At 44.3% G+C, this 16,139-nt stretch overlaps 1 protein-coding gene across 1 annotated transcript in view; it reads right to left on the bottom strand.

Annotated features, from left to right (window-relative positions):
- DPP9 (dipeptidyl peptidase 9) overlaps window positions 1-15,483 on the bottom strand; it is a 79,113-nt gene extending 63,630 nt beyond the window's left edge. The window contains exons 1-2 of the mRNA XM_086947055.1: window positions 15,351-15,483; window positions 8,353-8,443 (exon numbers count right to left, since the gene is read on the bottom strand). Of these exons, the coding sequence (XP_086803181.1) occupies window positions 8,353-8,408 (56 nt within the window). The 5' untranslated portion in view covers window positions 8,409-8,443; window positions 15,351-15,483. The remainder of the gene's footprint in view (window positions 1-8,352; window positions 8,444-15,350) is intronic.
- Between the last annotated feature and the right edge of the window lie 656 nt (window positions 15,484-16,139).

Raw genomic sequence — 16,139 nt, 5'->3', positions numbered from 1 at the left:
TTGGGTCTGACATAACTAAGGCGGATGGGCTTTCATCCTTAAAACACAATACAGATGTATGAAAATAGGGTATGGCCTTGGTGGTAAGGTTCTAGAATTCCTGGCCCAGAAAGCCACGTTTGAAAACAACATGGCAAAACAGGTATGTAGATGGATAAAAACGTTCAGGCATGCAATCGGTAACCAAGGAGGAATCAGGCCAATAAAAAGGAGGTTTCTGCCACAAGAGAATACATATATTGATTCGGTGTTGATCAGAGTCAAGACTGGCCATTGGGTCATGTTAGCAGTCAAAATACACAAACAATACTCGTGATTTTAAGAAACAACTGTCTCCTACACTAAGGAATGTGATTTTAAGGAGGAGAACCCTCACACACCTTTGTGGAGCATGCTTCATCATAGAGTCCATCCTCACGCAATAGATTGTTTAATATGATGTGGGCTACTACTGTCCCGCAGGGGATGAGCTCTTGAGAATGCTCACCCTGTGTGCGCAGTGGTGTGGGTGAAGAGCAGAATGTAAAAATGAAAAAGTGGAGAATTAAAACTACCTCTTGGTGGAATCAGAGGGAAACCTCTTTAACCCCAAAGTGACTGATGGATCAATCTGTATGATGGGTCAACATGTTACAACCACTACTGCCCCTATAATGGGTGATCAAGGCTTTTATAAGGACCACAAATTGCTAGTCACCGTAAAAACGTCTATGTAGGAAAATAATTAAAATATTACAACAAATGATCCCTGAAGTTGGATGGAGAGGGAACAGTCCGACCATCTGGTCAAATTTGTGACTGTGCATGGGATTGTTTTGGGATGTGGCAGACTAGTTTGGTTAACTTCTTTAAAGAAATACTAGGAGGCAGTCATAGTTAGCACAGAGCAATCGACCGTAGACTGCTCTGGGCACACAGAGCAGCAAGGTGTGGGTGGTTCACACGGCATGCAAGAAACTGCATCATGTCCTATCTACTGTACCAAGACAGCCAGCACAGTTCTAATTTGCAAATAAATCAACCGCCACACGAGTCATCATGCTTGTCCCAAGACCCATACGCTCTAACTTTATCCTGTTCATAGTCAAACAGGTCCCAATGTGTCAATCAACGTTCATTGCAAAAGCCACCTGAAGCGCCAGCTAAGTTGCTGGATGTGAATAGGTGGGCCAGAGGGAAAGCAGGTTGTAGCTAATTGCCTCTGCAGCTCAAGCTCTACAGAGGTAAGAGGGGAGAGATGCAGACTGCCTGGCAAGTTCTGTCATGCCATGCTTATGGGGTCGCTTGACAATGGTGGAGGAGTTGCCAAGCCAGGCAAACAAACAAGATATTGTTTGATATTTATTCCTTCTTTTTATAGCCTATGTGTATAAATGTCTTAAAAATATTTTTGTTTCTTCATCAACTGTTTTCTCACCTTTGCTACTGCAACAACCATTACGCTAAATCCCGAACAAATACTAAAATTCCAAACAATTCATTCTGCTCTTCTCCTGTTCGACCTGAAACAATATGACCAGATCACACCTGGGCTGAAGGACCTCCATTGGCTCCCTATAAAGTAAAGAGTATATTTCAAATTCATGTGTCTTGTCCACAAAGTCTTAAATGACTGAGCTCCAAATTACGTCATAGAGGTTTGTCCTTTTTCTTTCAAAAAGAGGTCCAACATCTTCTAATCTTAACTTAATGTCCGTCCCTCCAATTTATTACAAGAAGTTTAGAGGAGTGTTTCATGTGCAAGGCTCATGCCTGTCAAGCTCTCTACCTCGTTCTCTAAACTGGAAATTGACTTTCTAAAATTCAAAAGATACACCATGAGTTCAAGTAAACTTCTGGCTAGGAATACCCCCACCCGCTTCCTTAACTCAGACGGACTGGTCAGATGTCTAAAATTGGTTATTGCTCCTTCATTCTGCAGACTCCTCACCAAGGTTTTCTACGCATTATATAGTATACAAGGTTGATGGTCTTTTTAAGCTAATACCACTTCGAGAGATGCTCTGTTATCATTTAAAACTTCATCTATCTTCAATGTTCGCCTTATGGATCCGATGATACTGCACAGCGGGCTGCACTACTATACAAAATTAAGTAATTAAATAATTAAATAGGACCGAGGAAAATTAAACGTAACTACTATGTGTAGCTCCTGGAATGTACATTGCAAGTTGCATGATGTGACAGTACATATGATTGATTCCAATGCCTTTCAGTGCTCTACCATGATGTTTCAGTTGACGAAGGTGGAGACAATGTCATCTTGAGTGACAACCATCCGCCTACTCTTACTTGTGTTTCTCCAATTGTTACCAGTATTACAGTTTAGTAGCAATGTTAAGGGGAGTTACAAGTTGCCTACTCTGTGCTGCTTTCATTCACACTAGAAGAATGAAAAGCGGAGTATGCTGCAACAAGGTGCAAGCAATTCAGCTCCCGATTGCACTGGGCTAATCCCAATAGAAAGACTGACAAGGAGGCATCTTTAAGGATTAATCAGCTGGGCAAGTTTATCTACTGGCAAGCCCTCGGGGGAGGGGGGTGTTAATGCTTTTGTAGAGAATGTCAAGGCATTTGATCTTCTGTGTAGATCCAGAAATTCTCGCGTGCTTCCGATATATATATATATATATATATATATATATATATATATATATATAGTGAGCAAGGTGGAGAGACACCGAAACGCGTACATCAATACGCGCTGTCAGCCTCTGTATGATATAATACAAATAAAGCTGATTTTGTGAACTGACTTGGGTGTGCGACCCATTTTTTCCCTTCTCGGGGAAAAGTTGTGGAATATATAGCGGCGTGGGTTCAGCCGCAGGATAACGCACCAACAAAGAGCGCTGCAGAACCGGGATTGTTTGAACTGATGCTTAACTTGTGCTGGTGCTTTCCGGTACTTAGCACAGGCACTTACTGATCAGGGCCGGGTCTACCAAGCGTCTGAAACTCTGCACATCATACAATATTGTGGCGTAGGTAGTATATAACCTTTCCTCACTAACTCGGCGCAAACAGTGTTCTGTTCGTCCCAAAAAATATATTTACATCACATGAGATTCATTACTGGGTCCAGACTCCAGACCGTCCGACTCCAACAACCATAATGTATTTATTCCAATAGAATCCGCATTCAGTCGTGAGGCTGCGCATTGCGAATTGCCTTGGTTAGACAGCGCCCCTTAGTTCAGAGTTGTTGTCAGTGGGCGGGACACTGGTTGAGCTCTATTTGGTTTTGAGGGACTAGAGCTGTGCGGCGGCAGGCAGCATGCGTTACTTTTTGAAAACAAATGCCATGCCCCGCCCCCGGGATACATTCGTACCCCGTCACAAGTCAACTGCGGTTCAGCTGGGTAGGGGTAGCCTAATGAAATAACGTTGAGTGCAGGCAGCAGCAAGCCTATCATCGTTATCACTTAATAAAGGCAGGCTGGCCAGTGTCCAGGCACCCACCAACACCACCAGTAACCGTAAGTGTAGCAGCAATTGCCAAACTAACGCTGCTTTTTAGGTCGAGGACCGAAGGCTGGCTTGCCAGCCGGAAGTTGGAGATTTAATGTCTTTCAGTAGGGTGCTTAAACCAGCCTCTCTCCTCGTCTCTCCTCCATTGGAGCGCTTCTTTATGCCTGTTCCTGCCAGGCACGCTACCCCTGCCTTTCCGGTGCGGCGGGGCACGCAGCGGAGGTTTGTTCAATTAAGTTTATTTCAGGTCCTGCCGCCAGCATTTCATCCGACGCCCCCGTGCCAAATGCCCATGGTGAGTTGCTTGGGTCTCAGGCGTTTTTGTCGGGAAGCGCGATGAGAACTCGGATAGATTCGCCCTTTAGGCTCTGCATAGGCGACTGGGAAGTTTATAACTGTCATGGTACAAACTAGGAGGCCAACGATTAGACGACAGTCATGGCGGGTATTTATGCGTGACGCTGCCCGTAGCCGGTTTTGGACGTACAGGGAAATGTACTTATTCTTATATGCATAGGCGCTATGAGACCACGCTGAAAAGTAAACGCCACGATACAGGACTAGGTAATGCCTTGAGCACGGTATTTATTTATCAATAGGTTCAGTTTTGTATTCGGGATGCTTGCTAGGAAAAAGGGAGCGCTTTCAATTGGAAGTCGTGTTTAACGTTAAGTATGAAAGCGCGCTCACAACCGAGCACTTATAAGAGAAATATTATTTGGCTTATGCCTCTTACACAATCTGCATGCGCCTGGGTAAATCACTTATTCTCCCCGTGCCTGACAAAAATGAATGTGCGTCCACTGTAACTTAACTGGTGCTATTTAAAGTGCTCTGAACCCGGTTTCGGATCGCAGTTAGTTGGTGAGGCCACTGAAGCATTACAAGTTGGGGAGACTATGTAAAAGGAACCACATTTCATGGTGTACAGAAATAAGTCGTTTCGACACGAACTTTAGTAGTGATAAGTTAAGAAAGGGTTTCTGTGTTCGGGGGAAGAGGTTTGCGGGATCCACATGTTTATTGGTGCCTAGCTAAGATGCACTAGAAACGGGATAATATTTGAAGGTGTCTGCATAGCTAGGACTGGTAAGCTAATATTTGTGATGGTTGAGCTAAAATGATCAAGATGTCAATCATTTTAGTACAGTCAATGTAAGAGCTTTAAGATCTCTGAAAGTAAGTTCTCATTTCATATAGTAATAATTGAAGCAACGAACTACAGGAAAAACATGCATGATATATTTACACATATAGAAATGTGAGAATACTTTTGTGTTGGGGCCTCGAATTGGAGAGCACCCAGTCGTTGCCATTTTATGCTTGTCCTCGAGGAAGGAATGGTACCGGGTGGATTTGGTACTGCGACAAAACATTAATTAGGGACCGGGTGAACAGCTTTGTCACGGTGTGGCTGTGTGTGTGTGGCTCTCTCTCTCTGTGTAGCTCTGTCTATATGTGTGTGTGTGGCTCTGTGTATGTGCCTCTGTGTGTGTGGCTCTGTGTATGTGTATGTGTGTGTAGCTCTGTGTGTGTGTCTGTGTGTCTGTGTGTCTGTGTGTCTGTGTGTCTGTGTGTCTGTGTGTCTGTGTGTCTGTGTGTCTGTGTGTCTGTGTGTCTGTGTGTCTGTGTGTCTGTGTGTCTGTGTGTCTGTGTGTCTGTGTGTCTGTGTGTCTGTGTGTGTGTCGCTCTGTGTGTGTCGCTCTGTGTGTGTCGCTCTGTGTGTGTCGCTCTGTGTGTGTCGCTCTGTGTGTGTCGCTCTGTGTGTGTCGCTCTGTGTGTGTCGCTCTGTGTGTGTCGCTCTGTGTGTGTCGCTCTGTGTGTGTCGCTCTGTGTGTGTCGCTCTGTGTGTGTCGCTCTGTGTGTGTCGCTCTGTGTGTGTCGCTCTGTGTGTGTCGCTCTGTGTGTGTCGCTCTGTGTGTGTCGCTCTGTGTGTGTCGCTCTGTGTGTGTCGCTCTGTGTGTGTCGCTCTGTGTGTGTCGCTCTGTGTGTGTCGCTCTGTGTGTGTCGCTCTGTGTGTGTCGCTCTGTGTGTGTCGCTCTGTGTGTGTCGCTCTGTGTGTGTCGCTCTGTGTGTGTCGCTCTGTGTGTGTCGCTCTGTGTGTGTCGCTCTGTGTGTGTCGCTCTGTGTGTGTCGCTCTGTGTGTGTCGCTCTGTGTGTGTCGCTCTGTGTGTGTCGCTCTGTGTGTGTCGCTCTATGTGTGTCGCTCTGTGTATGTGGCTGTGGCTCTGTGTAGATAACTTATTGTAGGTGGCTCTATATGTGGATATATATGAGAAAAACAAGGACCCCCTGGGTACCGATAAGGATTCCTAGGGCAGGGTAAATACCTATGTGAGTACAAAACCTAGGACATCTGCATATTTTAGATGACCAAATTAGTCTAAACTAGCAAGTGTGAAAAATAAAAATAAACAAAGACTAAAATTGCATACAGTATATAAATTTAATACGTATTAATTAAAAATCATATAGACAGGCAAACTATATGATAGGGCTAAAAAAAATACAGTTCATAAAAACCAAAACAAACATATCATATTCCACTATAATTCCTCAAAATCAAACATATAGTGAAGAAAGCAATACATTCATGAAATTAGATGACATTAAAGATATAATCATATATATATATATATAATATATGTGGATGCCTCTGTCTGTGTGAGTATGGCTCTGTGTAGGTAGCTCTATGTGAATGCTCTATGTAGGTAGATTTGTGTGGGTAGCTCTGTGTTGATGTAAATGCAATACGTAAAGCATTTGCAAACAATAAACATATTGGCATTGTAAATGACGATGCCATTTCTTTAACCCCTTCGCTGCTCATGACGAGCTCAGCTCGTCATGCAGTTCACTGGGCGTGTGCTCATGACGAGCTGAGCTCGTCATGAACCATGGGATATAACAATTTCCAGCACAGGAGAGGAATCAGCTTAGCAGTCATGTGGTTAACAATTAAGCTATTGCCTATGTAAATGACAAGGTCATTTATTAATAAAAATAAAAAAAATTTTAAAAAGCATCACCACCCCCTTTTCTGAATCCCTTCCATAATGGAGCTTCATACTCGCAATACATTCACCCATAGTACAGCTTGCTTGATTTTTGCACCCACTTAGGTGGTACAGACCTCCAAGCTAAGTAGCACACCTTATGTAGTGTCCTCTCTTCCTTTTTACTTCGCTTTATGTACCCTCCTACACTACTGGGGCGGTTATGCTGATTTACACCGGTAGGCCCTTTCTTGGTATCATTTTGTATATTTCCGCGTCGGGTGTGGGCGGCGCCTCTCACACTTTGTGCCTTGGGTGATGCGATTGTGAATTCAGAGCATAGGTGGGGGTGCCTGTTGATGCCTTCTGCATTGCCCACACTCGTGAGCATGGAGGGAGCCACCCATGTACGCATGTGGAGAAGCTCAGTTTGTGCTTACTGCGTGCTCTTCCTGACAGTAGGTGTTAAGTGGTTGCTCCTCGTGGGCGAGTATGCGGACTGCTGCCTGTGTTCCCCCCTCGCAGATTGCTTGCTGTGCAGCCCGGCATTGTTCGACTTGTAACAAATCCCTTGGAGGCGACGTAGGACAACTTGTATGATTATAGGGAACATGTAGAAGAGTGGCCCTCAATAGAAGAGAGGTAGAAAGAAAAGTAGAGCAAGACTGATGAAGGGCAGAAAGAGGAGATGTTGAGAGAAAAGGGGTGAAACAAAAAGACAGAGGGAGAAGTAGAGGGGTGTCGTGACAGTGAGGGTGGGTTGATACTGGGAAAGAGGCACAGAAAGATGCGAGAGGGACAGAAAAAAAGAGGTAGAGAAGGAGAAGTGTAGTAAGAAAGAAGCAAGTGGCGGAAGTGGGTGGAGCTGGGGGAAAGTAGGTGTGGTCTCCGACAAAAATTTGAGCACCTGGACTTCGTATTTTACAAATTAAGCACTGTATGTGTATATATATTTAAGATTGGTAATGTACTGCCAAAAGAAATCCTTATGTAATCTGCGCTCAAATTTGAACATCCATAAACATCTTGGAGGGTTAATGTATCCGCTACAAAATACTAGGTGTAATATGTCAACTACTTTATCAAATCCAGAATAAGATGGCACAGTTACATAAATCATCAAGGTAGCCAGAGAATTTGGAGTGGGGTCAGGAGAGAAGAAAGAATAGGGACATAGTTAAAGGAATGAAGAATGTGCATTATTGATATTATTACCTCGTCAAAGGCAGCATCAAAGTACTGATAGGATTTAGTGGGTAGAAAAGCAGAGATGTGATAGGGAAAGAACACAGTGAATTTCACTTGTTAACTTTCCTAACATTGCCACACACACTGCTTGCAGCAAGTACAAAAGTTCAGGTCTTACAAAGTTCAGAATAGCTTGATTGAGAAATACGACCTTATTTTTTTAGCACCCAAATTGCAATGCCAGCACTTTAATTTTGATTCCCCAGCCTGCTTCTGTCCTATTTCAACCATGGACGGGTTTGACGAGGTGGGAAGACTAGGTTTATAAAATTAATTATAAGACTGCCCAAAGACCTGCAATTAGACCTTGAAAGGGGAAAACGCAACAACATTGGACAAAGACCACTAAAGAGCTTAATAAAAGAAAACAAAAAACAGAATTGATGTTCTACTTGGATCAGTACCAATTTAGGTGAGGCACAAGTATAACAAGAATATGCAACTGAATCATCATCATGGTTCTTAAAGTTGAACCAACAGGGAAAGAAGAGGCAAAGACCCAAACAACATGAAAATGCGCTCTATAGAAGAAGACAGACAGACAGGCATTGTTCCAGCTACAGTGCCACTGCTCTGAAAGAGACCCCACCCACAACCCTTGATTCCATCCAACAACAACTGCACTTAAGCGCATTACCTTCTTCCACTCCCTGCAGTTTCGTTATCCAGGCGTCGCCTCTTTTCCCTCTGCATTAACTGTCCAAGGAGCCTCGGGCAGCACAGGTGAACTAAACAGAGAATGGAAAGTAACAAAAACAGGCATAAGCTGGCATTAGTGGAAAATATTGCCTCTTCCTCCAATGAGCATGGGATTCATCCACAGTCATTCATTGAAGGGACCCAGACGCACCTAGTTATACATGAAAGACACCTGTTCATAGTTCAGATAACCACAGCAAGACAAGAACATCTTTAATTCTGCAGCATACAACCCGTTTGTTACTTCATCTTCGGGCACAGCTGCAAGCTTAGTATCTCTGGACCATGCGCATCTCTTCACACCTGCCTCTCCCTGACAGCTAAACCTTCACCCAATCGGACATTCTGTAGCACCCTTGCACTCCAGAAAGGTGCTAGCCATTACCATGCTGCAAAATGTGCTGGTTAATAAACATTAACATAAAAATGATATAACAGCACAAAAAAAGGGAAACAAGAGTACAAGAAAAACATCACCTTCTCTGTGGAGATCAAATCGGGCATTGGTGACTGAATATGAAAATAAGATGTTTGTAGTTATGGATAATATAGTTAAACGTGTGGCTTAGGTTGTCCATGAAGAATAGGTCACTTTGTTTTGTAGTTCTGAAGTCTATCGCCAAGAGCTACTTCTTCACCAGAAGTGCAGCATTCATTTTCAGACATCCAAAAAGGAAAGTACCAGCCAAACTTTCTTGCCACAAAGACACCATGGCCACCTCCCCCGCAACTTATATCAGGGAATCTTATTCGCCTCCCCAATTCAAATATTCATCCCAGTAAATTAGATACATAAATCACTATTCCTTAAACTCTCCACTGAGCTAAAATGCACACCTTTCACAGACACTTTCATCACAGTTCTTTGACAGACTATCAGTATTTCACAACCTCACGCCCTTTAACCAGACCACAAACCCTCCTATCCCAGCACACAATACTATACATATCAGAGCCTCAACTCATCCATGTCTCCCCATCACTCATCAAAGTCGCATCCCAAACTACCACAGCTTTCTTATCAATAAGCTCTGTAATAAGTATATCATAACCCTACTCAGACCACATTACCAACTTCATTAACACAGTAAACAACGTGTCACTGCAGCACCATGACCATCTTATCACTGCTCAATATACAGCATATATATCACATCCCACTGCAGACTATATGATCTAACATAACCGTACCACAAAAAAAATTAAGGTTATTCAAAAGAATGTTGTGATCCCCGATCATCTGGGTCCTTTGGAGGCGCAGGAAACTCCGAATGAGGAGAGTGGTGCTGCCCTTCAAGGCTTCAAACTGGCCACTCTCCTCCAAACTAAGGAAGCAATCCTGTCCTGTAAATACGGCTCCCCTTTGGACGCCTGCCCACCGTTGCTCTTACATCATTTAGTAGATATTGTGGGCCCGGTGATAAACGAAATTGTGAATTCTTCCTTAGCTACAGGGACAGTCCCAGATGAATGGAAATGTGCCATAGTGAAACCTTTAAAGAAAAAAATCAAACATTGACTCATCAGATCTCATAAATGATAGGCCCATATCTCTGCTGCCCATCCTGGGTAAAATACAGAGAAATTTGTTTACAAGGAGCTCTCCAATTATCTAGAGGCAGTACAGGCTTTCCATCCCCGCCAATCGGGTTTCCGTACAAAATACTCTACAGAGTCGGCACTACTGGAATTATTAGATACCATCAAATTCATCATGGACGCAGGCAAGAAGGCAGTACTGATTCTTTTAGACCTGTCAGCAGCGTTCGATTCGATCTCACACAAAATCTTCTTAACAGATTAAGATCGTGTGGCATATCGGACCGGGCCTTGGCATGGATTACATCCTTTCTGACAAACAGGACACAATCAATTGCGCTGGGACCCTTCACGTCACCAGTACAAGTTATCACCACAGGAGTTCTGCAAGGGGCTTCACTGAGTCCCTTGCTTTTTAATGTATATATGGCCCCTCTTGCCACCCTGATCGCGAATTATGGGATTGAGATCACGTCATATGCTGACGACACACAACTGATTCTTTCCTTGGATAAGGCCTCTACTAATGCAGAGGAAAAATGTAAAGCCTGTCTGACGGCTGGGTTGCAATGGATGAAGGAAAACCATCTCTGTTGCAACACCAGCAAGACAGAAATCTTACTGATAGGAAAAGACAATCCCTTCTGCCCAAAGGACTGGTGGCCAGATGACACCACAGCCCCGCCATCAACGGTAGAGATGGCCAAAAATCTAGACGTGTGGTTTGACTCTTCCCTTTCCTTCAACCCCCATGTCCTAACACTGACCGGGACCTGTTTTGGCTTCATAAAAACTTTGAGAAAATGTTTTAATATGACTCCCCTAGTAGCCAAAAAAACGGTAGCAGTGGCACTTATATCATCCAGACTGGATTACTGTAATAGTCTCCTTGCAGGTATCAACAAATCTATCCTGAGGAGACTTCAAGTGGTGCAGAACGCTGCAGCCAGACTGGTCCTAGCACTACCACGCAGGGCATCTGCCTCGGCCGCACTGGAGTCCCTTCACTGGCTCCCAGTCTGTAAAAGGGTCCTGTTTAAACTCTTTTGACAACTTTTAGAGCCCATCGCCACCTAGGCGCAGGATATCTCTCAGCAAGATTTAGGCACTACATCACGGCAAGAACGCTAAGGTCAACTTGCTTAGTGTTCCAGCATAGCTAGTTACCAGAGGCGGAAGATCAGCAACCGTTTTGGGAGCTAAGGCCTGGAACAGCATGCCCAAGGAGCTCAGAACTTTGGAACAAGAGGGCCATTTTAAGAAACAGCTAAAGACGTGGATCTTCGATCGGCCACTGACCTGTTGCCTAAAGCTCATTTATATTCTTGCCTCCCTCCCAACTTGTGGTCTGATAGCGCCAGGAGACTCCGTTAGGAGTGGCAGTTATCGCTTTATAAATAGGAGTGGCAGTTATCGCTTTATACATTTTCTTTTCATTTCATTTCTTTCATATAAATAACCTCAATGCCCGAACTATACAATGTACGTCAGTGCCCCTCATCTAAAGCACCCACACATGGATTCTGCATCTATTCCAACATTTCCTGTATGACTACCAATCTGGCTTTAGACCACGCTGCAACCTAGAGAGAGCAATCTTACACATTGTAGATGATGCCCATCTCACCACAGATAAAGATCTCCATCACCTGCAGAGTTTCCCATGGTTCCATACGCTCCCTTGTCCTCTTCAGTCTCTATACAGAGACAACAAACAGCATTGAGATTCACTAACATGCTGACGGTACACACCTCTACCTGAAAGTCTCCTCTGTGACAGGCATCCTACGCCTCAAACACTGCCTGCACATTATCCAGAACTGGATGTTCAATGCCTACTACCTGAAGCTTAACACAACAAAGACATTCCTGTTATTTGCCAAAAACAACAACCAGGAAATTGTACAAATCTGGCTCATGAACATGAACTTTGATGGTTTCCATAATCAAGTTTCAGTTAAAGCCAAGTCACTTGGGTTCACCTTGGATACCAAGCTCACCCTCCAGGAACAGTTTTCCGAAAAAATAAAGGGTGTTTTCTACCAGCTTTCTGAAACGGTTTCTTCCAGAAAACAACTTCAGAACCGCTAATCAAGCCTTTGTATCGTCACATATGGATGGTGTCCTTCCAGACTCCTGACAGGCACCCTTTAAGTACAGGACATCGCACCCAGGGCCTGAATAAATATGATCACATCAACTCTCATCCTGATATAACTCCATTGACAACCCCCCTCCCGCCAGAAAAGCATGCACCCCTTCAAAATCAGCTGCATTATTTACCAACCCATCACGTCGAGTACTCACTATTACCTTGCAGACAAGCTCACCATCTCTGACACACAGAACACCAACAACTGCAGACTAACAGTTGTAAACAAGAATTTAAAAAACAAGGTAGCAGACCTTTTCCATCTAAGATCCCAGATGTGGAACAGCATCCAAGTATCCATTGGCCCCACATCACTAATTTAGGAAAGAGCTGAAGACACCCCTCTTTAAGGAACACTACATCACAATGCATTAGCAGTCCTTAAATCAGCTCTCGTACCACTTTTTGAATTTATGCTGGACTTTGACCATCTACAGCTCTCTGCTGCCTTCTGGTTTGGTTCACACAATAGAAATAACCATACAAACGACACAGGGTCTCCAGCATCTCTTCAATTCCACCCAAGTTATCCAGCATTTCTTGCTTTCCAGCACCGGTTCATCTGCATCTCTTCATTGCCACTACAAGCACCAGAATCCTTTCAACAAAAGCTATCCAGCATCTTTTCCATTTCACCGTAGGTTCACCAGCATCTCTTGCATTGGACCTTAGGCCATCAACATCCCTTTAATTCCATCCAAGCCGTCAACATCAAGTCCTTGAAAGAGGACTCTAGCAATTCATTAATTCCATCCTAGGCTTTCGCCCCTTGTCCATTCCATCAGAAGCCAGGGGTCTTATTCCAGCAAAGGGACTAAAGAATCTCTCATATTCCAGTGAAGGGCCACCGCTATCTCTCCTTTTGCATCAAAGGGCTTCCAGAACCCCTTCTGTTCCATCAAAGGGCCCCCAGACGTCCTCAGATAGATTCTGGCATTCCTTCCTTTCAGTCTAAGGGCCTCTGATACTATTTCCATTCTGTCAAGGGCCACCGACACCCCTTACATTCCCTCAAAGAACCACCAGCTTCCCTTCCTTTACCTCAAACAGCATACGGCACGCCCCTGTTCCATCACAGGGCCTCTGGAATGTCACATTTCCAGCTCAGGGCTTTTGGCATGCCGTTTTAACACACGGCCTGCAGCATGTCTCTGTTCTATCACTGGCCCCCTCAGCCTCAGCTTGCCTCCTTTCCATCACTGAGCCTCAACCATTCTGCCGTAAATATTTAGACACTTCGCTGTGCATTATTCTAGCGTATATTTATGTTAAACAATTTTCATTTGCATAGCGTATTGTAATGAAGAAAGCTATGTGGTTCTGCGAGGGAAGAAAGCCAGAATAGTAGAAGAAGAGGTGAAAGAAGGTTGTGTAACACACTTAACAAAATCAATACAGTCTACAAACTCACTGAGGACACATCACATAACTCATCCCCTAATCTGGAGCATGCTTTACTGGGACATTCCTCTATGAGCACAATCCAACTGACCATTCACAAGCACCACCATTACAAACTTTCCTTCACTGGGCAAAGCACGAACATCCTGTCAATAGTATGCCCCTGTGAATCAAAACAGCATTGAGAGATCTTGATCGCTCAATGCTGTTTTAGCCAACGCCCCCCTACACAAAAACAACATAACATACCCAGAGTAGTGCATGAACATGAGGAGGATTTGCACTTTGCAACAGAACTGTGATACACAAGGTATAGTGTAGCGAGACAAGGCGGCTCACGTCGTTTAGAGCAGGGTTAGAATGGACTGTGCTTACTTGTCAATGAGGAGTGCAATGAATTCGTCTCTGTGTTGAGAAAGTTGGAGCATTTTCTTTTGTGACCTTATGAAGTGCTGTAGCATTGTACATTTGTGGTGCAGGCTGCTTGTAGTGAGGACGGGGTGCAATGCAGCCCTTATTTATGGTAAGATGGGAATATGAAGTTAGTAAGATACAGGGATGTCTCAGTTTGTTGAGTATGGTGCTGCCAGGAAGTAATCTCCATTTAAGGTATAAAGGTGCGGTGCTGTGCCGCTTTGGCACGAAGACACTAGAGTGGTTCCTAGCTGTGGTGGATGCGGCATGATCAATCTTTTTCATGCGTGGGTGCTGGTGAAATCTGTATACAGATGGTGTAGTGCGGCCCCTCTTTATGGAGAAGTGACAGGTTGCTGACTTCTGTGACAAAATAAATTCAGCAAAGACCATTTGATATGAAAGCAGTGCGGTTGAGCTTGGGGTCTCCCTTGTGTGTAGTCCCTCTTTGGAATGAGAGTTACAGTGTGGTGTGGTGCCCATTTATTGAGGGTATGGCGTTTACTGTTGATGCCGGGTTTTGTGAAGGAACGCTTTGAGGTGAAGAAAGGTCAAGTAGTGCCTCATTAGTGACAAGGCGGAATTTGGTCACTACTTGAGGAGAGTTGGAAGCAGGTTATTCTCTCTGTTAGATGTGGTTAAGTGAGCGATCTCTTAGTAAATAAAGTGACAGAGCGTGGTTACTATACTGGGGGCCCCAATTATGGCGAATGGGGCATAATGGTAACTACGGAGTTAACATTATGTGGTGAACACAATGCAGGAATGTCTTTCGGGGGTTAAGGAGCGCATTGTTAACCCTTTGTGGCGACTACAATGTAGTGTGAAACCAATGTGATGCAATGGGTGCACTGTGATACCCAACGTGGTGAAAAGAGGTGCAGTGGTGAACAGGATGGAATGTATTATCTATGTTGAAGAAGGATAGGTGCAGTGCTGGTCCCTTTGCTCTGAAAGTTGTGCAGTACAGTGTTAGTTATGTTAGACTATGCGCCTTTCGGCCGTGTTGCTCCTCTTTGTGATGAGTAGGGTGCGGTATTGTCATGGACTTTAATAAATAGGCTGTTTTGTGGTCATTTTGTGCTTACTGTGGCCCTTCGTAGTCTATAAGGAGAGATGTATGGCCCCTCTTTGTGATATGCGAGATGCAGTTAATTACAGCCTAATAGTTAAAAGCAGGGCGTTGTGTGTCATATTCGTGGATAATGCGGCCCCTAGTTGTAAAGAGGGAGGAGTGTGATGTCCTCCTGTGTGGTGACTGGGGTGCGTCAAAGTCCTCCCCTGAATGGTAAGGGTGAGGTGCTGTGAGGTCCATTTTAGGGTGGGGTAGTAACCTTCCATAAGTGTCTGGACAATGATTTACATAGGCAACAGTGCTGTCCTCCTGCAACAGACCGCTGAGCCTGTCCCCCGAGGCTCCCACTACTTACCCCGGGCGGGCAGGGTCTGCTGGTCTCCGGTATCCCTTACTCCTTTTCCATGGCCCGCTGCGGACTCACTCACTGCAGCCCGGAAGCAGGCGGGGAGCAGCCGGGCGCATACTGACCTTTAACCCGGAAGAGCTCTGAGACTGCTGGAGCTGCCGTCACAGCGACACACCGCTGCAGGAGGAGGAAGAGCAGCGTCGAGGCATGGAAATGAAAGAGGGACTACATCGCGTCTACTCGGATCAATACAATGGAAAAAAGACTTCAGACCATACCAACTGAACAACAAATAAAACATACTGAAAACCTACACCGAAAATATATAACACCCTTTAATTTTATGGCATAATATAGAAACTGTGTAAACGAACATGCCTTACCAATGACTGTATATTGTATGTATTGTGTTTAGTCCTGCCAATATATATATATATATATATATATATATATATATATATATATATATATATATATATATATATATATATATATATATATATATATATATATATATATATATTTATATATATATATATATATAATCCTCCAAAGATTGCAGGTACGACGCGTAGCTCCAGACCGAGAGGGCGTGTCACAAGACCAGTACCTGCGAACTGGTAAAACATAGCACCTCGACTCCCTCTTGGTCAAGAAAGAGAGTGACACAGCTCCGGGGGAGTAAGTGAAGATTTATTGATTTTTCTTGCGCAAGTCCCTGAAACGCTGGGCAGACGCGTTTCAGCCATCCATTGGCCTCATCAGTGCCCGTCTCAGCTGCCTTCTCGTTGTTTC

The sequence above is a fragment of the Lissotriton vulgaris genome, chromosome 12 (assembly GCF_964263255.1).
Source record: "Lissotriton vulgaris chromosome 12, aLisVul1.2, whole genome shotgun sequence".
Lineage (NCBI taxonomy): Eukaryota > Metazoa > Chordata > Amphibia > Caudata > Salamandridae > Lissotriton > Lissotriton vulgaris.
Note: the sequence above shows the minus strand (reverse complement) of the source record. Positions and strands in the feature narration are given on the sequence as shown.